This window comes from Loxodonta africana, chromosome 19, assembly GCF_030014295.1.
Source record: "Loxodonta africana isolate mLoxAfr1 chromosome 19, mLoxAfr1.hap2, whole genome shotgun sequence".
NCBI classification, from domain to species: domain Eukaryota; kingdom Metazoa; phylum Chordata; class Mammalia; order Proboscidea; family Elephantidae; genus Loxodonta; species Loxodonta africana.
Window position 1 is genome coordinate 42,290,304 of NC_087360.1, and position 27,406 is coordinate 42,317,709.

Here is a 27,406-nt window from a genome sequence, read left to right on the forward strand (position 1 = left end):
CCCATTCAACCCTATGGAGCAGTTCTACTCTGTCCTGTAGGGTCGCTGTGAGTCAGAATCTACTTGACAACAATGTGTTTTTTTGGTTAATATCTATTCATGATGAAAACTTCCAGCAAAGTAGGAATAGAAGGGAAATTCCTCAGCATAATAAAGGGCATTTATACAAAGCCAAGAGCTAACATCATCCTAAATGGAAAGCGTCTGAAAGCATTCCCCTTGAGAATGGGAACCACAAAAGGATGCCCTTTATCACCACTCTTATTCATCATAGTGCTGGATGTCCCAGCCAGAGCAATAAGGCAAGAAAAAGAAATAAAGGGCATAAAAATTAGTAAGGAAGAAGTAAAAGTATCCCTATTTGCAGATGACTCATACACAGAAAACCCCAAAGAATTTACAAGAAAACTAACTACTGGAACTGATAGAAGAGTTCAGCAATGCATCAGGATACAAGATAAACATACAAAAATCAGTTGGATTCCTCTACACCAACAAAGAGAACTTTGAAGAGGAAATCACCAAATCAATACCATTTACAATAGCCCCTAAGAAGATAAAATACTTAGGAATAAATCTAACCAGAGATGTAAAAGACCTATACAAAGAAAACTACAAGACACTACTGCAAGACACCAAAAGAGGCCTCCATAAGTGGAAGAAGACACCTTGCTCATGGATAGGACGACTCAACATTGTGAACATATCAATTCTACCCAAAGTGATCTACAGATACAATGCAATCCTGATCCAAATTCAAACAACATTTTTTAACAAGATAGAGAAACAAATCACTAACTTCACATGAAAAGGGAAGTAGCCCCAGATAAGTAAAGCACTGCTGAAGAAAAACAAAGTGTGAGGCCTCACACTACCTGATTTTAGAGCCTATTATATTGCCACGGTAGTCAAAACAGCCTCGTACTGGTATAACAACAGATACATAAACCAGTGTAACAGAATTGAGAATCCAGACATAAATTTAACCACCTATAAGCAGCTCATATTTCACAAAGGCCCAAAGCTTGTTAAATGGGGGAAAAGACAGTCTCTTTAACAAATGGTGCTGGCCTAACTGGATATCCATCTGCAAAGAAATGAAACAAGACCCATATCTCACACTGTGCACAAAAACTAACTCAAAATGGATCAAAGACATAAATATAAAATCTAAAACAATAAAGATCATGGAAGAAAAGTAGGGACAATGCTAGGAGCCCTAATAAATGGCAAAAACAGAATATAAACCATAGCTAACAATGCACAAACACCAGAAGAGAATCTAGATAACTTGGAGCTCCAAAAAATCAAACACTTATGTTCATCAAAAGAGTAAAAAGACAACCTACCGACTCAGAAAAAATTGTTGGCTACAACATATGCAATCAGGGTCTAATTTCTAAAATCTATAAGATACTACAAAGCCCCAACAACAAAAAGACAATTAACCCAGTTAGAAAATGGGCAAAGGATATGAGCAGGCACTTCACCAAAGAAGACATTCAGTTGGCTAACAGATACATGAGGAAATGCTCATGATCATTAGCCATTAGAGAAATGTAAATCAAAATTACAATGAGATTCTATCTCACTACAACAAGGCTACCATTAATCCAAAGAACAAAAATAATAAATGTTGGAGAGGTTGTGGAGAGACTGGAATACTTACACACTGCTGGTGGCAATGTAAAATGGTACAATCACTTTGGAAATCAATTTGGCACTTCCTTAAGAAGCTAGAAATAGCTCATAGTGACCCTATAGGACAGAGTAGAACTGCCCCCTAGAGTTTCCAAGGAGCACCTGGCAAATTTGAACTACAGATCTTTTGTTTAGCAGCTGTAGCACTTAGCCACTACACCAGCAGGGCTTCCAGATGTACCATGTGACCAGCAATTCCACTCCTTGGAATATAACCTAGAGAAATGAGAGCTGTCACATAAATAGATATACGCACACCCATGTGCATTGCAGCACTGTTCATAATAGCAAAAAGATGGAAACAACCTAGCTGCCCATCAACAGACAAATCGATACACAAATTATGGTATATACACACAATGGAATACTATACAACAATAAAGAACAATGATCAATCTGTGAAACATCTCATAATTTGGATGAATCTGGAAGGCATTATGCTGCATGAAATTAGTCAGTCACAAAAGGACAAATATTATATGAGACCACTATTACAAGAACTCAAGAAAAGGTTTAAACACAGAAGAAAACATTCTTTGGTGGTTACTAGGGTGGGGAGGGAGGGAGAGGGGAATTTGCTAACTATATAATAGACAAGAAGGGAAGGACAATACACAATACAGGGGAAGTCATTACAACTGGACTAAATCAAAAGCTAAGAAGTTTCCTGAACCAAACATTTCAAGGTACAGGGAAGTAGGGGTGGGGGTCTAGGGACCATGGTTTCAGGGGACATCTAGGTCGATTGGCATAACAAAGTTTATTAAGAAAATGTTCTCATCCCACTTTGGTGAGTGGCATCTGGGGTCTTAAAAGCTTGAGAGGGGCCGTCTAAGATCCCTCAATTGATCCCAGCCCACCTGAGCAAAGGAAAATGAAGAACACCAAAGACACTAGGAAAATATTAGCCTGAGGGACAAAAGGTCCACATAAACTAGACACTCTATCAGCGTGAGACCAGAAGAACTATATGGTGGCCAGCTACCACCAAGCACCGCCCTAACAGGGAACAGAACAGAGAGTCCCTGACGGAGCAGGAAAAAATTGTGGTACAGAACACAAATTCTAGTAAAAAGACCTGACTTAATGGTCTGACTGAGATTACAGGAACCCCAGAAGTTAACCCAGAGCTAAAACCATTCCTGAAGCTAACTCTTCAGACAAAGATTAGACTAGACTATATACAACATAAAATAATAGTTGTGAAAAGTGTGCTTCTTAGTTCAAGTAGATACACGAGACTAAATGGGCAACTCCTGCCTGCAGGAGGGATGAGAAGGCAGAAAGTGGTAGGAGCTGGTTGAATGGACAGGGGAAACCCAGGATACGAACGGGTAGTGTGCTGTCACATTATAGGGATTGCAACTAGGATCACATAATAATGTGTATATAAATTTTTGTATGAGAAATTAACTTGAGCTGTAAATTTTCACCTAAAGCACAATTGAAAAAAAAAAAAAACTCTTTAATTAGTTGTTCACCATAATTACTCTCTAGCTAGGGATCTTATTTTTTCTCCTTTCCTACTATTTCCAGGAATCTGAAGTCTCTACAATTCTGTGCCACAGGGACCTTTCTATCACAGCTTCTGTCTGCCTTCCTGCCCCCCCACCCCCCACCTTTCATGAATAGAACAAAAGCCTGGAGAAAGAAATCACCTCTCTGTCTCTGTCTGGGTAAGATCCCACAACTATCTTTTTCCAATCCAGAACAGGTTTCCATGACAACTATGCTTCACAATGCAACTGCTAACTTAGCAGGTAGTATTCATATCAACTAGAGGCCTCTTTACCAGCCCCTGTGGTTTCTGTACTTCACCATTGCTATAGGTCTCTAACACACCAGCTGTTAAAAAGAACTTTTTCTTAAAAGGGTCTTGTCCTTTTTTTCTTCTAGACATCAGAAAGACAAAAAAATTAAAAAATTGCTTAGTATTTTCCTTACAGTAATCACTAAGCACACCAATATAGCTATGAAGGTGAATATGTGGCCTGGATGGAAATGTGAATAGATGATGCAAAAAACCTGAAACACGATGACAGTTGTGTGATTTATCATCATGGTCAAGGGAATAAACTTTGTGCTGAGAGAAAATAAGGTTGGATCCCTGCTCTGTGTGACCTCGGGTAAGTTATTTATCCTCTCTGAGCCTCAACACTCACTCTGTAAATACAGAAACTAGGATAAAAAAACCCATGAGAATTGTTAGATCAAATGGGAAAGTTCAAAGACTCAAAGACTGCTTATTAGAGTCTCTGGCACATAGTAGGAGTTCAACAAATGGCAAATATATTGTTATTCTTAAGGAAAGGAGCCCTAGTGGTGCAACGGTTAAGCACTCAGCGGCTAACCAAAAAGTCGATGGCTCGAACCCACCAGCTTCTCTGAAGGAGAAAAGACCTGTCAATCTGCTTCTATAAAGATTAAAAAACCCACTGCCGTCGAGTCGATTCCAACTCATAGTGACCCTACAGGATAGAATAGAACTGCCCCTTAGAGTTTCCAAGGAATTTTTTCTTTTTTTTTTTTAAACTCTATAAAGATTATAGTTTAGAAAACCCTATGGGGCAGTTCTCTCATAGAGTCAGAGTCAGAATCAACTCAAAGGTACACAACAACAACAACATTGTTAAGGAGAAGAAATGAATCGAAAAGAGTCTGAGCAAACAAGTAGTCACAATATTCTAATTGACTATTAATATTTTCTTAGTACAGAATAATTTTTTTTTTACAGAATAATAGTATAAGCAGTAGATATCTGGAAATTTTTTTAGCAACCTTTTACTCTTAGGTTATTTAGTCATGTCTGAAATTCCAGGAACGGACCAATTCATTTCCATTCCTGAGACTTGAGAGGAAACACCTGAGCAATCTTCAGGGTTCATCTGAACCTCTCTATTTATAGTTCTGCATAAACACTGGCTTAATTTTGAAACAAGCAAAAAAAAAAAGTGAAACATTAAGGTATTTGCTCAATATTGCACATTCTCAACCCAATTAGAATATTTCAGTTCTTCTTCACAGGCAAAAAAAACTAGAGCATACATATTTTTATACTTCCATTGTTGCACAGCTCAAATTTCATTTCAAACTTAAATTTTATATTGTAGCAATCAAATCAACACGCTTATTATTCGAGAAATTCCCATGTTCCAACTCCTCCTCCACCTACACTCACAGTACGTCAGAGAGCTCAGAGGGTCTGCCACAAATATACTAATTCATACCTTTATGTCCAAAAAATAAAATTTGTCTACATAACTTTTAAATACCATTTATGTCAATATAGTAGATTATACATATGGATCAACTCTCCCCATTAAGAATTCTTAACTTTGATGGGGTTAGTAAATCTTAAAATGGTGAATAAAAATATATATTTTTCAATGTTTACATTTAGAAATATTCAAAAATATTCTTTTGTTTTTAAATGCTTCCTGAGATGGCGGGAAAGAAAGTAAAGGAAATCCTTGAGGGCCAGAGTCTTAAAATACAAATCCAGAGAGGTAATCTTGTATTCAAGCTAGAATTTCAAGCCATGAAATAATTTGCATATTCCCAGTAGCCTAGAGCAGAGACTGTCAGTTTTTTTTTCTGTAAAGAGCCAGACAGTATATATTTTAGGCTTGCAGGCCATACAATCTCTGTCACAACCACTCAGCTCTGCCATTGTAGCATGAAAGTAGCCACCCAAAAAATGTAGCCACAGATGATACATAAACAAATGAACATGTATGGGTTTCAATAAAACTTTATTTACAGAAATAGGCAGCAGGCTGGATTTGAGCTGTGGGACATAGTTTGCCAACCCCTACATTACATCATGGCTTTTAATGTTTTTCCCTCCAAAAAAATACGTCTGGTATATGACATGTGCTTCCCATGTGGTAGATTGTTGAAAACCCATTAAAAAAAAAACAAAAAACCTATTCTCACTGAGTTGATTCCAACTCACAGCTACCCTATAGGAGAGAGTAGAACTGTCCCATAGGGTTTTCGAAGTTGTAAATCTTTACAGAAGCAGACTGCCACATCTATTTCATGTGGAACGGCTGGTGGGTTCAAACCGCCAACCTTTTAGTTAGTAGCTGGGCGCTTAAGCACTGTGCAACCAGGGCTTCTTTTGATTGTTGAAATACCAAACCCATTGCCATCGAGTCGATTCCGACTCATAGCGACCCTATAGGACAGAGTAGAACTGCCCCATATGGTTTCCAAGGAGCCCTGGTGGATTCGAACTGCCAATCTTTTGCTTAGCACCAGTGGCACTTAACCACTATGCCACCAGGGTTTCCGATTGATTAAATAGTGGTCCCCAATTCCTTCACACCTGTAACCATGCCTTTGGGGAGCCCCTCCCACAATGACTCTGGGCTAAATCACGTAACTTGCTTTGTCTAATGGAACAATACTAAATATAACACAGACTTGGAAATTGCTAGCAGAATGGGGTTGTTCTCTCTTGGTGTTCCTGGTACCTCTGCAACCACCACAATGTGAATTAGCCCAGGCCAGCCTGCTGAAGACATAAGGCCCAGTTATCCCCATGACTCCAGACAATAGCCAGCACCAACCAACAGCCAATACCAATTGCCAGGCATATAAGTGAAGCCATTCTATACCAACCAACCCCAAGGCAACTTACCAGTTGACTGTAACGACATGCGTGAGCCCAGGAGAGACCAAACGAACTGCCAAGCTGAGCCCAGCCTATATTGCTGACCCAAGAACTTTAAGTTCATAAACAGTTATTTAAAGTCACTAAGTTTTTGAAGAGTTGTCTATAGCAAAAGCTGAATGGCACATTCTATGGAAAGTTTATTATTTTCTAAAAGCATAAAGTGAGAGACCAAAAAGCATACGTACAGAAATGGGAAAAAAAAGACTGAAGAAACACAAAAAAAATGTATTTCTATTTTCAGGACCCTGTCACCCACCAGCAGGGAAAAGCCCTCACTTGTTCCTCCTAGTTATCTGACAAAGCAAATTCCTCCTACCTGAACAGACTTCCTGATAAGTGGGATTGGAAGTATAGCCCCCTGCATAGCCAACTTGAGTGGAATATACTCCTTTCAGGATCCAGAATTTCCTTTCAGCTCCCCAAAAACACCCCATTCCTAAGGATAAAATAAAACATTGGTTAATCCTTTGTCAAAAACAAAGTGGTCAGTGCAAATTAGATTACCTGTTAGGCTAGAAAAGAAGCTGTTCCTGTCATCTGATAATCAATAATGACTAAAATCTATCTTTTAAAGGAGGGGTTTTTAACATTTAAAAATAATTTTATTTAATGTTATTTGCATAAAATATCTCTTTGCTTTAGATGCACAAAAACGTAGAAAGCCTCAAATTTTGATGAAGTTAATAAATCTACAACACCTTTCCAAATTAACATAATACAATGGTAACTTGGTATTTCATGAATGATTTCCACACTTGATTGATTACGGACTTGTCAAAATACAATAACCTGTATTAGTATACATTTATGTAATTATCAACTTCCTGATCACGCTTTAAAAAAATATTTTAATAAAGAGGAGTAGCACTAAATTACCGATTTTAATGGAAAAATTCCAGACTCAATACAGATTGAAGCAAAGGACAACTTCCCATACATGTTATAGTTTGGTTTTTAAATTTTTGTTGGAGTCATTATACAACTTCATGTGACAAATCACTGCTCACCAAAAAAATTATTTTTCTGAGTTCTATTACTGAATATAATGAAAAAAAGAGAATGAGACAAGGAGAAAGGGAGAGGAGGAGGAAACAACAACAAACTGACAATAAACTCACAAACACAGCATTCCATTCTATTAGCAAACATTGTGTGTTTACCAGTAGTTATTGGATTACTTTGAATATTCACCTTTCAAGAATGTACATACTTACACACACAAAAATGTTGCATTTCATTTCAGGGTGTTCTTCAACCCCTAGAGATCTATCCCAGGGCTACAGATAAAGAACCTCTGATTCCTTTTTTCTTTTTAATTTTATTCTGTTTTTGTTGAAAGTTTACAGCTCAAGTTCGTTTCTCGTCCCAAAATTTATTTACATATTGTTTTGCGACATTGGCTGCAATCCCCACAATGTGACAGCACTCTTCCCCTTTCCACCCTGGGTTCTCTGTGCCCATTCATCCAGTTCCTGTCCCTTCCTGCCTTCTTATGTTGTTTCTGGGCAGGAATTGCCCATTTGGTCATGTATATTTGATTGAACTAAGAAATACGTACCTCACATGTATTATTGTTTTTTAGGCCTGTCTAATCTTTGTCTGAAAAGTAGGCTTCAAGGAACCTCTGATTTCTATGCTAAGTTTCTGAACTGCCCGGGAAAGCTCCTATTCTGTGGCCAATCTCCAGATGTAAGCAAAATTATCACCTCACTCAGGTTTTATATGGCTTTATTTATTCATGAGTAAATAAAATCTTGGGTGGAATAATAGTTGGTAAATTAATATTTGCCTCTTCTTCATACAATCACTAGGTTTGCTAGGTTCAGCAACAGAGCTGCAAGAAAAATTAGGCAGTTTACCGAATTCTTGACACATTAATATATTGCTTTAAAAATTCAAAGCAACAATAACCAAAAAGCAATTGTGCATAAACTTATATACTATGAAAGTATTCTGTTTACTCAAATATGAGGGGAAATCTATTAATCAAATATAGATGAACAATTGAAAATATAATAGAACCAAATGATGAAATTTAATACAGTAAAAATAATTACTGCTGTGATACTGGTCAAAAGAGATAATATTTTTGATAGTATCATAATTACCTAAGACTAAATGAAAAAGAAAAAAAATACAATTATATGCATGTTTCTATTATAACTATAAAAAATATTCATACAAATAAAGACTGGGAAGAAATATGTTAATATTATAACCATGACTGTATCATAGTGATAAGAATGTATGAATTTTTTTTCGGATTTCAAATTTTTCCGTAATACAGTTGAATTACCTTAAAAATCCTCATGCGTCTCTCAATTTGTCATACCGTGATAGCTTGAGAGTGGCCATGATGCTGGAAGCTATGCCACCAGTATTTCAAATACCAGCAGGGTCACCCAGAGTGGACAGGTTTCACTGGAGCTTCCACGCTAAGGTAGACTAGTAAGAAGGAACTGCCAGTCCACTTCTATAAAAACTGGCCAATAGAGGCGGGGCCAAGATGGCTGACTAGGTAGAAGCTACCTCAGATCCCTCTTGCAACAAAGACTCAGAAGAACAAGTGAATCGATCACATACATGACAATCTACGAACCCTGACCATCAAACACAGATCTAAAGAGTTGACCTGAGTGACAGAGACTGAGAACGAACAACCATGGGGAAGCAGCGACTGTTTTCGGAACCTGGAGCCAGCGTCCCAGTCAGAAAACCCTTGCGCTGGACTGGGCACAGGGGAGCTGAGCAGGACATCCTGGGATGGCGCAAACACGGGGCGAAGCCCTAGCCCCCTGAACTGACCTCAGGGGAAGCCCAGCCAGTGCACGCAGGCAGCGCAGCAACGCAGCTGACAGGAGGAGAAGTCACTGGGAGGCAGCGACTGGTTTTGGAGCTGGGAGTGCGGCGTCCCTGCTGGGGAACCTTGGCGCTGGGCTTTGGAATGGGAGCGGAGGAACTAACCGCGGCTTCTGAGACAGCGCAAACACGGGACGCAATCTCTACTCAGCCAGCGCACACAGTCAACGCGCTCCTCGGGAATCTCAGATAAAACAGTCATCCCAAGCAAGATAAGTAACTTTGTCTACATTCTGGGGTGCTACTCTCTCCTATGTATCTGAACCCTCCCCTCCCCTTCCCAGGTGGCTTCATTAACATTGGAATTTCCTGAGCCAGAGAGATAACTGGGCTGCGGGTTTTTTTTTTTCTTTCCTTTCTTTTTTTGGTCTTTTCCTAATCCATTCTCCTGATCTGAGAGAATCAGCTACAAAAAACCCGGGGACCAAAAATCCTTCCCTAATTGGACTAAAAACACAGAACCAGCTCCAGCCAAGCATATGTGATCCACAGTCTTGGGCTTTCATCCCCACAGGGAACAAGGAGGCTATTATAATGCAAAGACATTTCTGATAGGGATCTGACTGCAATTGTTTTAGCAGATTACTGGTAAGACAACTTTCCTAGGTCTGATATCTCTGTGTATTCAACAGAGCCCTCACTGACCCACAACAGGGAACTGACGGCTGAAGCTCCCCCCAGACCACCTAGCCTCCTGCCTTAGGGGTCTAAGGAGGGTGACACCTACCAATATGTAGAGGTACTTACATTGGGGGCCTAAGGTACAGCTGCAGAGCCCACCTACCAAAGTGTTTTAGGAATAGAGACACACCTACCTCACTGGCACTTGGGGGAAGCCTGTCAGCATCCTGCCCCACCGGAGGGTGAACCCCTGCTGCTACTAGAATCTGGTGCACACAACTATCACCACTACTTCTAGAGGTGGATAGGTGACAGTCTGCACCACACACTTGGTGACCCGAAATCAGATTCTACTCAAGAATAGTGAATGGCCTCAGGCTTATATATCTAGTAACAGCCCAAACCAGCTGGTAATAGGACATAAGTGAGTCAAGGGCTACAACACTCAAGACAGTGCAATCTAGTAGTCCATCTACATATATTGAAAGAACACAAAACAAGATAAGACTCAGTGAGCAAATATAGAATAAATCACTACAATATCTCAGTGATGGCTCGGAGACAGCAGTCAACATCAAACCACATAAAAAAGCTGACCATGATTGCTTCTCCAAATCCCCAAACTAAAGAATCAAAATTTTTCCTAAATGAAGATACAATCCTGGAATTGCCAGATACAGAATATAAAAAGTAATTTACAGAATGCTTCAAGACATCAGGGATGACCTCAGAAATGAAATAAGCCAATCTACAGAAAAAGCCAAGGAACACACTGATAAAGCAGTTGAAGAACTCAAAAAGACCATTCAAGAACATAGTGGAAAAATTAGTAAGTTGCAAGAATCCATACAGAGACAGCATTCAGAAATTCAAAAGATTAACAATAAAATTACAGGATTAGACAACGCAATAGGAAGTCAGAGGAGCAGACTCGAGCAGTTGGAATGCAGAGTGGGAAATCTGGAGGATCAGGGAATTGACATCAATATAGCTGAAAAAAAATCGGATAAAAGAATTAAAAAAAATGAAGAAACCCTAAGAATCATGTGGGACTCTACCAAGAAGAATAACTTGCGTGTGATTGGAGTCCCACAACAGCGAGGGATATCAGAAAACACAGAATAATTGAAGATCTGTTGGCAGAAAACTTCCCTGACATCATGAAAGATGAATGGATATCTATCCAAGATGCTCATCGAACCCCATTTAAGACTGATCAAAAAAGAAAATCACCAAGACATATTATCATCACACTTGCCAAAACCAAAGATAAAGAGAAAATTTTAAAAGCAGCCAGAGATAAAAGAAAGGTCTCCTACAAAGGAGAATCAATAAGAATAAGTTCAGACTACTCAGCAGAAACCATGCAGGCAAGAAGGCAATGGGATGACATATATAGAACACTGAAGGAGAAAAACTGCCAGCCAAGGATCATATATCCAGCAAAACTCTCTCTAAAATATGAAAGCGAAATTAAAATATTTACAGACAAACACAAGCTTAGAGAATTTGCAAAAACCAAACCAAAGCTACAAGAAATACTAAAGGAAATTCTTTGGTGAGAAAACCAATAATATCAGATACCAGCACAACACACAGTCACAGAGCAGAGCATCCTGATATCAACTCAAATAGGGAAACCACAAAAACAAATTAAGATTAATTTTAAAAAGAAAAAAACACTGAAAACAGGGAATCATTGAACTCATTATGTAAAAGATCACAATAATCAAAAAGAGGGACTAAATACAGGTGGCATAAAACTGCCATATGGAGAGGGATACAAGGCGATATAGGACAACACAAGTTAGGTTTTTACTTAGAAAAATAGGGGTAAATACAAAGAGGTATAACAACTCCATAACTCAAAATAAAAACCAAGAAAAACATAACGACTCAGCAAACATAAAGTCAAATACTATGAAAATGAGGAACACACAATTTACAAAGAAAACCGTCACAGCACAAAAAAGTAAGCGGAAAAATGAAATTGTCAACAACACACATAAAAAGGCATCAAAATGACAACACTAAACACATACTTATCTATAATTACGCTGAATGTAAATGGACTAAACGCACCAATAAAGAGACAGAGAGTCTCAGACTGGATAAAGAAACACAATCCGTCTATATGCTGCCTACAAGAGACACACCTTAGACTTAGAGACACAAACAAACTAAAACTCAAAGGATGGAAAAAAATATATCAAGCAAACAATAAGCAAAAAAGAAGAGGAGTAGCAATATTAATTTCTGACAAAATAGACTTTAGACTTAAATCCACCACAAAGGATAAAGAAGGACACTACATAACGATTAAAGGGACAATTGACCAGGAAAATATAGCCATATTAAATATTTATGCACCCAATGACAGGGCTGCAAGATACATAAAACAAAGTTTAACAGAACTGAAAAGTGAGATAGACACCTCCACAATTATAGTAGGAGACTTCAACACACCACTTCCGGAGAAGGACAGGACATTCAGTAAGAAGCTCAATAGAGACACGGAAATCCTAATTGCTACAATCAACCAACTTGACCTTGTAGACTTATACAGAACACTCCACCCAACAGCTGCAAAGTATACTTTTTTTTCTAGCGCACATGGAACATTCTCTAGAATAGACCACATATTAGGTCATAAAACCTTTGCAGAATCCAAAACATCAAAATATTACAAAGCATCTTCTCAGACCATAAGGCCATAAAAGTGGAAATCAATAACAGAAAAATTAGGGAAAAGAAATCAAATACTTGGAAACTGAACAATACCCTCCTGAAAAAAGACTGGGTTATAGAAGACATTAAGGAGCGAACAAAGAAATTCATAGAATGCAACGAGAATGAAAACAGTTCCTATCAAAACCTCTGGGACACAGCAAAAGCAGTGCTCAGAGGTCAATTTATATCGATAAATGCACACATACAAAAAGAAGAAAGAGCCAAAATCAGAGAACTGTCCCGACAACTTGAACAAATAGAAACTGAGCAACAAAAGAATCCATCAGGCACCAGAAGAAAACAAATAATAAAAATTAGAGCTGAACTAAACGAATTAGAGAACAGAAAAACAATTGAAAGAATTAACAAAGCCAAAAGCTGGTTCTTTGAAAAAATTAACAAAATTGATAAATCATTGGCCAGACTGACTAAAGAAATACAGGAAAGGAAACAAATAACAGGAATAAGAAACGGGATGGGCCACATCACAACAGACCCAACTGAAATTAAAAGAATCATATCAGATTATTATGAAAAATTATACTCTAACAAATTGGAAAACCTAGAAGAAATGGATGAACTCCTAGAAAAAGACTACCTACCTAAACTAACACAATCAGAAGTAGAACAACTAAATAGACCCATAACAAAAAAAGAGATCAAAGCGGTAATCAAAAAACTCCCAACAAAAAAAAAAAAGCCCTGGCCCGGATGGCTTTAATGCAGAGTTCTACCCAACCTTCAGAGAAGAGTTAACACCACTACTACTAAAGGTATTTCAAAGCATAAAAGATGATGGAATACTACCTAACTCGTTCTATGAAGCCACCATATCCCTGATACCAAAACCAGGTAAAGACATCACAAAAAAAGAAAATTACAGACCTATATCCCTCGTGAACATAGATGCAAAAATCCTCAACAAAATTCTAGCTAATAGAATTCAACAACATATCAAAAAAATAATCCACCACGACCAAGTGGGATTTATACCAGGTACGCAAGGCTGGTTTAATATTAGAAAAACCATTAATGTAATCCACCGTATACATAAAACAAAAGACAAAAACCACATGATCTTATCAATTGATGCAGAAAAGGCATTTGACAAAGTCCAACACCCATTTATGATACAAACTCTCAGCAAAATATGTATTGAAGGAAAATTCCTCAACATAATAAAGGGCATCTATACAAAGCCAACAGCCAACAACACTCTAAATGAAGAGAGCCTGAAAGCATTTCCCTTGAGAACGGGAACCAGACAAGGATGGCCTTTTATCACCGCTCTTATTCAACACTGTGCTAGAGGTCCTAGCCAGAGCAATTAGGCTAGACAAAGAAATAAAGGGCATCCGGATTGGCAAGGAAGAAGTAAAATCATCTCTATTTGCAGATAACATGATCTTATACACAGAAAACCCTAAGGAATCCTCCAGAAAACTACTGAAACTAATAGAAGAGTTTGGCAGAGTCTCGGGTTACAAGATAAACATACAAAAATCAGTTGGATTCCTCTACATCGAAAAAAAGAACATCGAAGAGGAAATCACCAAATCAATACCATTCACAGTAGCCCCCGAGAAGATAAAATACTTAGGAATAAATCTTACCAAAGACGTAAAAGACCTATACAAAGAAAACTACAAAGTACTACTGCAAGAAACTAAAAAGGACCTACTTAAGCAGAAAAACATACCTTGCTCATGAATAGGAAGACTTAACATAGTAAAAATGTCTATTCTACCAAAAGCCATCTATACATACTATGCACTTCCGATCCAAATTCCAATGACATTTTTTAATGTGATGGAGAAACAAATCACCAACTTCATATGGAAGGTAAAGAAGCCTCGGATAAGTAAAGCATTACTGAAAAAGAAGAAGAAAGTGGGAGGCCTCACTCTACCTGATTTTAGAACCTATTATACAGCCACAGTAGTCAAAACAGCCTAGCACTGGTACAACAATAGGCACATAGACCAATGGAACAGAATTGAGAACCCAGATATAAATCCATCCACATATGAACAGCTGATATTTGACAAAGGCCCAGTGTCAGTTAATTGGGGAAAAGATAGTCTTTTTAACAAATGGTGCTGGATATCCATTTGCAAAAAAATGAAACAGGACCCATATCTCACACCATGCACAAAAACTAACTCCAAGTGGATCAAAAACCTAAACATAAAGACTAAAACAATAAAGATCATGGAAGAAAAAATAGGGACAATGTTAGGAGCCCTAATACAAGGCATAAACAGAATACAAAACATTACCAAAAATGACGAAGAGAAACCAGATAACTGGGAGCTCCTAAAAATCAAACACCTATGCTCATCTAAGGACTTCACCAAAGAGTAAAAAGACCACCTACAGACTGGGAAAGAATTTTCAGCTATGACATCTCCGACCAGAGCCTGATCTTTAAAATCTATATGATTCTGTTAAAGCTCAACTACAAAAAGACAAACAACCCAATTAAAAACTGGGCAAAGGATGTGAACACGCACTTCTCTAAAGAAGATATTCAGGCAGCTAACAGATACATGAGAAAATGCTCTTGATCATTAGCCATTAGAGAAATGCAAATTAAAACTACGATGAGATTCCATCTCATTCCAACAAGGCTGGCATTAATCCAAAAAACACAAAATAATAAATGTTGGAGAGGCTGCGGAGAGATTGGAACTCTTATACACTGCTGGTGAGAATGTAAAATGGTACAACCACTTTGGAAATCTATCTGGTCTTTCCTTAAAAAGTTAGGAATAGAACTACCATACAACCCAGAAATCCTACTCCTTGGAATATATCCTAGGGAAATAAGAGCCTTTACACAAACAGATATGTCTACACCCATGTCTATTGCAGCTCTGTTTACAATAGCAAAAAGCTGGAAGCAACCAAGGTGTCCATCAATGGATGAATGGATAAATAAATTATGGTATATTTACACAATAGAATACTATGCATCGATAAAGAACAGTGATGAATCTGTGAAACATTTCATAACATGGAGGAACCTGGAAGGCATTATGCTGAGTGAAATTAGTCAGAGGCAAAAGGACAAATATTGTATAAGACCACTATTATAAGATCTTGAGAAATAGTTTAAACTGAGAAGAACACATTCTTTTGTGGTTATGAGGGGGGGAGGGAGGGTTATTTACTGATTAGATAGTAGATAAGAACTCCTTTAGGTGAAGGGAAGGACAATACTCAATACACGGAAGGTCAGCTCAATTGGACTGGACCAAAAGCAAGGAAGTTTCCTGGAAAAACTGAATGCTTCGAAGGTCAGTGGAGCAAGGGCCAGGGTTTGGGGACTATGGCTTAAGGGGACATCTAAGTCAATTGGTAAAATAAATTCTATTAAGGAAACATTCTGCAACCCACTTTGAACTGTGGCGTCTGGGGTCTTAAATGCTAACAAGCGGCCATCTAAGATGCATCCATTGGTCTCAACCCACCTGGATCAAAGGAGAATGAAGAACACCAAGGTCACAAGATAATTACGAGCCCAAGAGATAGAAAGGGCCACATGAACTAGAGACTTACATCATCCTGAGATCAGAAGAACTAGATGGTGCCCGGCCACAACTGATGACTGCCCTGACAGGGAGCACAACAGAGAACCCCTGAGGGAGCAGGAGATCAGTAGGATGCAGACCCCAAATTCTCATAAAAAGACCAGACTTAATGGTCTGGCTGAGACTAGAAGAATCCCGGCGGTCATGGTCCCCAAACCTTCTGTTGGCCCAGGACAGGAACCATGCCCGAAGACAACTCATCAGACATGGAATGGACTGGACAATGGGTTGGAGAGAGATGCTGATGAGGAGTGAGGTATTTGTATCAGGTGGACCCTTGAGACTGTGTTGGCAACTCCTGTCTGGAGGGGAGATGGGTGGGTAGAGAAGGTTAGAAACTGTCATGAAATGAGAGACTGGAAGGAGGGAGCGGGTGACTCATTGGCGGGAGAGTAAATGGGAGTATGTAGTAAGGTGTATATAAGCTTATATGTGACAGACTGACTTGATTTGTAAACTTTCACTTAAAGCACAATAAAAATTATTTAAAAAAAAAAAAAGAAAGAAATGGACTGGATAAAGATCAATATCCTAGGCATTAGTGAATGGAAATGGACTGATACTGGCCATTTTGAATGAAACAATCATATGGTCTACTATGCCAGGAATGACAAATTGAAGAGAAGTGGTGTTGCAATTATCGTCAAAAAGAACATTTCAAGATCTATGCTGAAGTACAGTGCTGTCCGTGATAGGATAATACCTGCACACCTACACGGAAAACAGTTAATTTAACTATTATTCAAATTTATGCACCAACCACTAATGCCAAAGACCAGGAAATTGAAGATTTTTACCAACTTCTGCAGTCTGAAATTGATCAAACATGCAATCAGGATGCATTGATAATTACTAGTGATTGGAATGCAAAAGTTAGAAACAAAGAAAAAGGACTTGTAGTTGGAAAACACGGCCTTGGTGATAAAAACAATGCCGCAGATCATGAGGATCCTGTACATAGACCAAGCGGCAGTCATTTGAACAGAACAAGGGGATGCTGCATGGTTTAAAGTCAGGAAAAGTGTGCATCAGGGTTGTATTCTTTCACCATACTTATTCAACCTGTATGTAAACTGAACGACTGCCTCTTGGTCTATGTATAGGTTCCTCATGAGCACAACTAACTGTTCTGGAATTCCCATTCTTTGCAATCTTATCCATAATTTGTTATGATCCACACAATAGAATTCCTTTGCAGAGTGAAATAAAACACAGGTAAACATCTTTCTGGTATTTTCCATTTTCAGCCAACATCCACCTGACATCACAAATGCTATCCCTCATTCCACATCCTCTTCTGAATCTGGCTTGAACTTCTGGCAGTTCCCTGTCAATGCATTAATTCCTTTGGAGTGCCAAATAGGGATCTTCTAATACTATAAATTCTTTGTTGTGTGTCTTTATTTTAGGTGTACTTTTTTCTTATAAGCTGCATATTATAGAATTTTGTTTTTAGCCCATTTAATAAGTCTACCTTCTATTAGATTTTAATATATTTACTCTGATTACTTGTATATTTGAACTTATTTCCACAATCTTATTTTGTGTTTTCTGCTTAACTTTTTTTTTTTCCCCCCATTGATTTTCCCCCTCATATGCTCTCTCCATCCCCTGTTGATTTGGAAGATGAAAAAATGTTTTGCCTTTTTTTTTCTTTTAGGGCTGGCTCTTCGAATTTTTCCATATGTACTTCACTGCAATGTTTTCCTAACCAGTTCTAAAGTTACTCAGTATTTGCATCATCCTCCCAAAATCAAGGCCCCTTACACTAAACAATCCCCATCTTATCTAGTGTAGCCTAAAGAGTTGTTTTTTTTTTCCTCAACACAAAAAAATAGTTATTTTTTGACAGTTGATTTAATTATCAACATTTTAAAATCATCTTTGAGCCCACCATTATTTATTATACTTCATGATTCCCCTTTAGATTAATTTTTCTTCTTGCTGAAGTATAACTTTTAAAAGGTTTTTTTAATGCAGGTGTGTGTGTTGTGAAATGTCTTCGGTCTTTATATGTCTGAGAAAGTTTATCTTTTTGTTCTTCTACTGAATGAAAGTTTAGATGGGTATAAATTTCAAGATTTCACCAGTACTTTGATGATGTTACTCCACTATCTTCTGGCATTGATTGGAGCTGATAAGTCTGCTGTCATTCTGTCATTCCTTTGTAGGTAATCTGTCTTTTCTTTCTGTACTTTTTCAGATTTTTTCATTATTCTTAACATTTTGGAGTTTAATTACAATTTGTCAGGGTGTTCATTTATTTTTATTTATCTTGTTTAGTGCTTAAAATGTACTTTTAATATGATTATTTATGGCTTTGGGAGAAAGCTGTGACAATCTGCTTCCATAAAGATTTACAGCCTTGGAAACCTTATGGGGCAGTTCTACTCTGTCCTACAGGTTGCTCTGTCCTATGGCAGTCAAAATCAGTTCAACAGCAGTGGGTTTGGTTTGTGGGTTAATGGATTTCTTTAGTTCAAGAAAATTCTCAGCCTTTACCTCCTTAAATATTGCTCCTCCACCATTCTTGCCAGGATTTCCTCAGGAACTCCTTTTTACATCAATTGGAGCATCTCAATTTATCCTTCATATCTCTTAACTGTTGAAAGATGCTAGATAGATAGATAGATAGATTAGATAGATAGATAGATAGATAGATAGATAGATAGATAGATAGATAGATAGATAGATAGATAGATAGATAGATAGATAGATAGATAGAGAGAGATAGAGAGATAGATAGAGAGATTGATAGAGAGATTGATAGAGAGATGATAGATAGATAGATGATTTTTCTATTTTCCCTATTCTGTCTGCATCAGAACTATTCACTAAATTCCTCATCCACTGAGTTTGATCTAAAAATTCCATCTATGGAATTACTTCAATAGCTTTTTTTTTAATACAAGTTTTATAATTATTACTTTTGCTTTATTTTGCCTGATTTTGTCATACTTTTTATAATTTCATCATTTATCTCTTTGAATATAAACATGCATATTTAGAATTTTTTTCAGTTTGCTGCAAAAAATTAATTTCATGAGTAAACTTATATTTAACTTATTGATGTTATGGGTTTCTTTATTGACATTAGATTATTTCATATACTTTGGCATTTGGGTTTGCTGATGCAGTTGTAGCATTTGAACACCCAAGGGTATACCAACTTGGGCAGAAGGAAGATGTAGGATGCACTTTCAAGTTGCACCTGCATGACGGCAGTCACTGCTCACAGGGTTAGTTCCTGCAGCAGCAGCTAGAACAAGGGACAGGTGAACCCTGAAGGATCTGAAGTTAAGCATAAGATGTATCTTTTTTTTTTTTTTTTTTAACTTTTATTGAGCTTCAAGTGAACGTTTACAAATCAAGTCAGACTGTCACGTATAAGTTTATATACACCTTACTCCATACTCCCATTTGCTGTTCCCCTAATGAGTCAGCCCTTCCAGTCTCTCCTTTCGTGACAATTTTGCCAGCTTCCAACTCTCTCTATCCTCCCATCCCCCCTCCAGACAGGAGATGCCAACACAGTCTCAAGTGTCCACCTAATACAAATAGCTCACTCTTCATCAGCATCTCTCTCCTACCCATTGTCCAGTCCCTTCCATGTCTGATGAGTTGTCTTCGGGAATGGTTCCTGTCCTGGGCCGACAGAAGGTTTGGGGACCATGACTGCCGGGGTTCCTCTAGTCTCAGTCAGACCATTAAGTACGGTCTTTTTGTGAGAATTTGGGGTCTGCATCCCACTGATCTCCTGCTCCCTCAGGGGTTCTCTGTTGTGCTCCCTGTCAGGGCAGTCATCGATTGTGGCCGGGCACTAACTAGTTCTTCTGGTCTCAGGATGATGTAAGTCTCTGGTTCATGTGGCCCTTTCTGTCTCTTGGGAAAGATGTATCTTTTATAGAATATATGTGAATTGTTCTTTAGAGACTACTTTATCCCAAGGTAATGCTTATGTCAGTAGTGTGCAGGCCAGCCTTTGGAAGTAATAGTTTTAATGGATTTACCTGTTATTCCTTCCCCCAAGAACTTCTGAAAGTTGTCTACATTCTGTAAAAATAAAGTTCTGAGATGAAAAAAGATTCAAATTTACATTATAAATTTAGCACCTAAAAGATTTATAGAACATATCAAAATTACAACTGTGTCACTGCATCAGATTTACAATGTTGGCACTATCATTAAAAATCACTGCTTCATAAGAACCTTCCAAAAATTCTGCTAGATTTTTAAAAAATTTATAATTACCTCTAGATTCCTGCATTTCTATTCAAACTTTTTACCGTCATTTCTAATGAATTTCTGTGGCTATGGGATTTTATGGTACTCAGCTGAAGTCTACCGAAAGAACTTAAAAGTTAACTTAAAAGTAGTTTCAAAATTTTCCAAAATACATTCACAATGCAATTTTGACCTGACTAGTAAAGATCTGTTATTGTTAAAATGCTATCTTTATAAAAATAATTGACAGGCTGAGCACTACAACTTTAACACTCTTGAAAAGCAGTCTTCCACACTCTGCCTGAGTGTCCTTAAGGTTTTGCTGCACGAATTGGCTAGGAGAAGTTCTGCTAAGTAGTATACCCCATTCTCTGCTTACTAGAACACTCCATTCTCTGTTAACTAGCACACTCTATTCTCTGCTAACTAGCACACTCCATTCTCTGCTAACTAGCATACTCCATTCTCCGCTAACTAGCACATCCCATTCTCCCATTTTGCCTGTTAGGGGTGTCACTGAATAACAAACACTCAGGTAACAGATGGGGTAGAAAGAACGGTCTGTCCTATTAGAATGGAAACCAACAGAGAGGCTTGGCTTTTATTAGAGCATGTGCAATCACCCCAAGTTCCTTTAAAATTGTATCTAAATGTTGCCTCTCTTATTGCTCTTCTACTCACTTTTAGACTTTACAAGGAACATAGCCCTGTTCACAATAATTTCCAGTGTTTCCTCCACTACTAGTATCCTGGAAAGTTAGACTGGAGAACAAGAGTGACACAGCTGTCCCATTTTTGAGATTGTGTACTTTTCCCCCAGTTCCCTGATAGTTTTCTGACAGTTTGAGGCAAGAAAAGCCCTTTGCCTGTTTTAACTTGCTATATACACTTTACACTTTTTTACACTTTTAAAAAGCCCTTTTCTATATAGTTCAAATCACATACTATCTGTTTCAAAATGGCTCTGTTTCAAAATCTATAGGCTAACCCCTGACCATTCTCCATGCAAGCTTTAGAAAGGCATACATTCCCAATTCCCTACTAGGCATCTCTACCTGGAAGGCTCCTTGACAGTTTAAATACAATATATGTAATTGGCCAACCAAGCCAGCTCTTTCTTTTCTATTTGTTTCAATGGCATCACCATTCTTCTAGGTGCCTAAGTAGCAAACTTTGTTTCTTCTGTCTGACTTGTCTCACTCATCTAGTTTCCTAGTCTACAGTCCCTTATATTCTCTCCTTTCCCATCACCACCAGTCTAGTTCAGTTATTTATCAGGTAGGTGATTACAACAGTCTTCCCACCTCAGCCTCCTTCCTCAACTCCAACTCATCTTTTACACTGCTTTCAGGTTGATCTTCATATACTTTCAAACATGTTTCTTTATTCAAACCATGAATAGTTAATATACAAGAATCTTAAATGTAATGGTACCTTTTGATCCTATTATTCTACTTCCAAGAAACATTTTTTAATTGACAAATAGGGAGATTCAGAAATGTTTGTAACACCATTATTTATAACAAAAATTTTTTAAACAACCTAAATGTTCAACATTAGGAAAAGTATTTAATAAATGATGGTCCACTGATAATTTGGAGTTAGACTATTAAACAGCCATGTTTTCTAAGATTATTTAATTGTATGGAAGAAATGTTCAAACTATAACATTAAGGAAAAAAAGTAGGATATTGAACTTTATGAAGAATTTGTTCATTTCTGGGTTATTGTATAAAATGAAAAAAATTAAACCCATTGCCCTCAAGTTGATTCCAACTCATAGTGACCCTATAGGACAGAGTAGAATTGTCCTATAGGATTTCCAGGGAGAGGCTGGTGGATTCAAACTGCCAACCTTTTGGTTAGCAGCCATGCTTTTAACCACTCCACCACCAGAACTCCAATGCATATACATTGAAAAACCAACTCAAGGGAAATAAACCAAAATGTTAATAGTGGTGATTATTTCTAATTATAGGATTATAGGTGATTTTTTAATTTTTTTCTTTATATCCTTCAGTAGTTTCCAAATTTCTATCAGAAATATGTTTTCCAACTGTCATAATCAAAATGAGGTTTTTTGTTTGTTTGCTTTTAATGTTTATATAAATTGAGTGACAAAATCTGGAAGGAAATATAATAAAATATTGAAATGATAGATGTCTCTGGGTGTTATCTTTTGTGTTTTTATATACTTAACAAATTTTCTCTATTAAGCATGTGTCCCTTTTATAACCAACAAAGCTAAGACAGCTCTTAAAGTTCTAATACCCATACTCTACTGTGTAGCCAAACTGGAACACTTTGGTCAGGCCATACATCTTCACCTCCATCTTCACTTGTGGAAATCCTGCCCATCCACCCAGAATAATTTCAGATATCATCTTCTTCCTTAAGGTTTTCCAGAATCCCATCAAGATACAAAGTTTTACTTCTGGGAACTCCAAAGCATGTCCACCCCTTCTTAACTCAGGCATTTATAGTCTACTCTGCAGTATGATTCATAGCTCATAGTGACTCATAGCAACCCTATAGAACAGAGTAGAACTGCCCCATAGGGTTTTCAAGGAGCACTTGTTGGGTTTGAACTGCTGATCTTTTGGTTTGTAGCTGAACTCTTAACCACTACTCCACCAGGGTTTCACTATGAGTCAAAATCGACCTGACGGCTACAGGTTTTTTGGTTTTATCGTGTGATTATTGGCTGACTTCTTATAACTTCCTCTCTAGACTGTGAACTCTGAACACGGGACCTGCCTTCCTGGTGATTGTTTCCCTCTATCATCTAGTACATTGCATATATAAGGCTCCTGAAGTAGAGGAGAAAAAGGAGCCCTGGTGGTACAGTAGTTAAGCGCTTGGCTGCTCACTGAAAGATCGGCAGTTTGAACCCACCAGCTACTCCACAGGATAAGGATGTGGCAGTCTATTTCCATAAACATTACAGCCTTGGAAACCCTATGGGGCAGCTCTACTCTGTCCTATAGGGTTGCCATGAGTTGGAATCGGGTTTTTTTGTTCGTTTTTTCTTTTTTGGGGGGGGGGAGATCTGTTCAATTGAACTGGAATTCTTCGAAATTGGAATCAACCATCTTTTATAATTGTAATGGGGCTCATAATAGAGGGATTTCTAGAAATTATAGTCCCAGGTTATGGAGAGTTTAAGATCTTTCTTTGAGGCTCCTAAAGTAGAAATTAAATTATTATATGGTGAAAAAAATACAATGCTGAACACAAAAAGGAAAAAAAAGTTCTCATTTCACCTCTCCCTTTCCTCTTCCAGATTCCTGGATTTTTGTAGACATGGATTCAGAAGTACTGAATATGTTCTATTTCAACCAGACCTATATGATGAAACATGACCTGGGTGGCCTCAGGTAAGTTCCCTATAGTCTTTAAACCTTAGTTTCTTCATCTATAAACTAGGAATAAAGATAATATTATTCACAGTCATTGAAAGGATTAAACAGGTAACATTTAAAAAGCATCAAGTATATCGTAGCAAATAACCAGTTGCATCTAGTCAGCTCCAGTCATGACAACCCCACGTATGTCAGGGTAGAATTGCACCCCACAGGGTTTTCAATGCCTGATTTTTTTGGAGCAAATTTCCAAGCCTTTCTTCTGAAGCACTTCTGAGTGGACTCGAACCTCCAATCTCTAACCTTTTGGTTAGCAGCTAAGTGTGTTAACCATTTGCACCACCCAGGGACTCCAAGCATACACCAAAACCAAACCCAGTGCCATCGAGTCAATTCCGACTCATAGCGACACTATAGGACAGAGTAGAACTGCCCCATAGAGTTTCCAAGGAGTGCCTGGTGGATTCAAACTGCTGACCCTTTGGTTAGCAGCCATAGTGTTTAACCACTACGCCACCAGGGTTTCCCCCAAGCATATAAAAAAAAAAAGTAGATAATAAATGTTAGTTTCCATTCTCTTCTCTTATTTTCTCTGCTTACTCCACGTCCTCCTTCCTGACATACACATATGCACACTGAAAACTCCATTCCTCAATTCACACAGGTCAGGGCTGCTTCTCCTATCACCCTTGGTCTCTGAGAAACCACAATATCTCCGCAATAGAGCCTCAGACCCATTCCTCAGTTCTTAAATGATACAGACTACATTGTGGCCTCTTCTCCGAATTCTGCTCATGGAAATTTCTGTGAGCCACTTTCTCCATTTCCTGAGCACCTAACTCTCTGGTCACCACCCAACTGAGATGTTCTTTCTTAACAGCTACCTCTGAACCCATAACTTTTAAAAACATTTAACATTTCTTCATATCTCTGCCTTCTAACTGCCTCCTACCCAATGTCACCAGCCAGATCTTTGTCACTGCAAAACAGCAAGGAACACTAGCCTCGACCAGGGGAACTCTAAGCTGTACTTCCCTGGATAACTCAGTGGGATGTTTAAAGCTTTAATTTCTCACCTGAAAAACAAGTGAATTATTTCTAACACCCAGCTTGATGATTAAATGATCTAATGACACTGTAAAAAATAAATAAATAAATAAACCACTTGCCATCAACTCTAACTCATGGTAACCCTCTGTGTCAGAGTAAAGCTCCACTCCATAGAGTTTTCAATGGCTGTAGTCTTTTAGGAAGTAGATCACCAGGTCTTTCTTCCAAGGCATCTCTGAATCAGTTTGAACTGCCAACCTTTTAGTTAGTAGGTGAGGTCTTAACCATTTGCATCACTTAGGGACTCTATGGTGCCTCCGTGGAGTAAATGATAATAAGAATTGAAATCTATTTTCCTCTTTTCTTCAACCTTAACTGTGACTTTATGTTTGTGATCAGTCAGCAAATAAAAATTTTTCTATAAACAGTACATAACCAGGCATCTTTTTCTTATAGACAGGGAGGAAAAAAAAGAAAAGTAGTTCCTATTATTTATCAAATGTCTACTGTGAGCCACACATTGTACTAGTTAGTATCTTTGTACACATGTAATCCTACAAGGAAGACATTATTAGCTCCACTTTAAGGATGAGAAAACAGAGATTCAGAGAGTTTAGGCCACTTGCCCAAAGACATAGAACCAAGGCAGAACCAGGATTCTGATCCAGGCATGCCTGAAATTCAAAACCTATGTCCTTTCCACTATGTCATGCTGCCTCCCCGGAAAACAATTTCAAAATCTGAGTCTTTGTGAAAATCTGCAAACCTGTAAGCAAGGGGAATAGCCTCCCTACTATAGAGACAAAGTTCAAAGGATGATTGTGTTCTATCACATTAGTCGTAATAGAGAACTCAGTAGCACTTGATAAATAAAATGCCATTCATGTGGATCTGGTGAAGACAGCACAATTTTATAGAGCACTCTGTTGGAATTCCATTTTCTGTAATGGGATCTTACTGGGTATAAATAAAGTATACATATAATCAATAGCAAGTGTAGCACATGTCTGATGTACTCCTTTTTGTGGCTCTGTCCTCTTTAAAGGCACAGATATGGCATTTAGATAAGACGTTGTCCAGGGCAACAAATTGAAACCCAAATTTCAGCCACAATCTGACAGACGTGGGCCCTTTATCAAAAGAGGGAACTCAGAGGTGGAGCTAACATGACACTATCAACAGAAGCACCACACCGTCCCTCTACAGCAAAGACCCAAAAAACTAAGTAAAACAGATACAAACATCAATTATGGAACCGTAAGCATCAAAAGAAGGGATAAAGAACTCAACCAAGCACATAATGGAATAGAAAACAGAGAATAAGGAGAGCTACAAAGTGGAGGTATCCTACCAGCTAACACAGCACGGACTCACCATCTTGGACCATAGCCACCAAGAACAGCAGACAGGGAGTTAGGGAAGGCAACTTCATGAAGCTCCCAAGGGGAGACAGAGTACCCACTCCACACATCACATACTCTCCCTTTCCTCCGGCTTATCTGCACTGCCTGCCGAATGCCACACCACCAAGTGGTGCAGGTGCAGACTACCATACCCCACCCTGCACTGAACCCCAGCCCCACCCTGTTGGCCCCAGTATGTGCTACAAATGACCTATCCCCACCTCTCCCCGTCCATTGGACCTGCACTGCTGCAATATAGCTGAGCGACCAGCCCTGCCCACCTGGAAAAGGTGGTGAGAAGTATCATGCCCACAGATGAGAAAGCAACACAAGCACATTCAGTCCGCCTGCCCAGACATAGCCAAATAAAACAGAAAAGCTGGACAAAACAAAGAAATTTACAATCAATAAACCAAGAAAATAATTCCTGAATGTCCTGAAGACAATAGACAATATCAAAACATATTAAGAAAAAAAAAGGACAGATGGCTCCAGAAATTGTCCAAAATAAAACACCAGATGATACTGTGGTAGAAGAAAAGGCACTGGGACTACCTGAAAGGGAAGTCAAAACTCTAATAATTAGGGACCTCTAGGAGATGAAGGAAAATGAACACAAAAATAAGGAAAAAAAAAAAAAAGACAAAATCATGGAAAATACACAAAAAATCATGGAAAAGACAAACAAAACAATGAAAGTAGTCAGGAAAATAATACAGGAACAAAATGTTAAAATAAACAAAAAACTAGAAATCATAAAAACAGCAACTATAAATCCAAAAGATAAACAAGATTACAGAAACAGTGTAATAGAAGATTTTAGGAGCAAATATGAAACAATGGAAGACAGGATCAGCAAATTTGAAGACAAATTCTTAAGGAAAAATCAGAAAAAACAATGAAGACAAAGAAACCTTGAGAATGATGTAGGATACAAAAAAGCAAAAATTAGCATGTGATCAGGGTTCCAGAACAGGGGGAGAAAATGGAAAACACAGTGAGGATCACTGAAGATTTCCTGACAGAAAACTTCCCTAATAGAACACCAGGTTGAGAAGGGAGAGTGTTGACATGTTGTGGGGTTGTTAACTGATGTCATAAAACAATACGTATATTAACTGTTTAATGAGAAACTAGTTTGTTCTGTAAACCTTCATCTAAAGTACAATAAAAATAAATAAA

General features: G+C 38.1%; 1 protein-coding gene across 18 annotated transcripts in view; it reads right to left on the bottom strand.

The window, feature by feature from the left end:
• Positions 1-27,406, bottom strand: part of MSRA (methionine sulfoxide reductase A) — an 813,898-nt gene that overhangs the window by 441,865 nt on the left and 344,627 nt on the right. For 9 of the 18 annotated variants that reach the window (XM_064272636.1, XM_064272626.1, XM_064272622.1 and 6 more), the window contains one exon: positions 6,699-6,818. The exons of 3 other annotated variants lie outside the window; for them this stretch is intronic. In XM_064272636.1, coding sequence (XP_064128706.1) covers positions 6,699-6,818 — 120 coding nt within the window. Of the gene's footprint in view, positions 1-6,698; positions 6,819-20,195; positions 20,239-27,406 lie in introns of all 18 variants that reach the window. 6 more of the 18 variants (XM_064272634.1, XM_064272635.1, XM_064272633.1 and 3 more) reach the window with 1 other exon arrangement.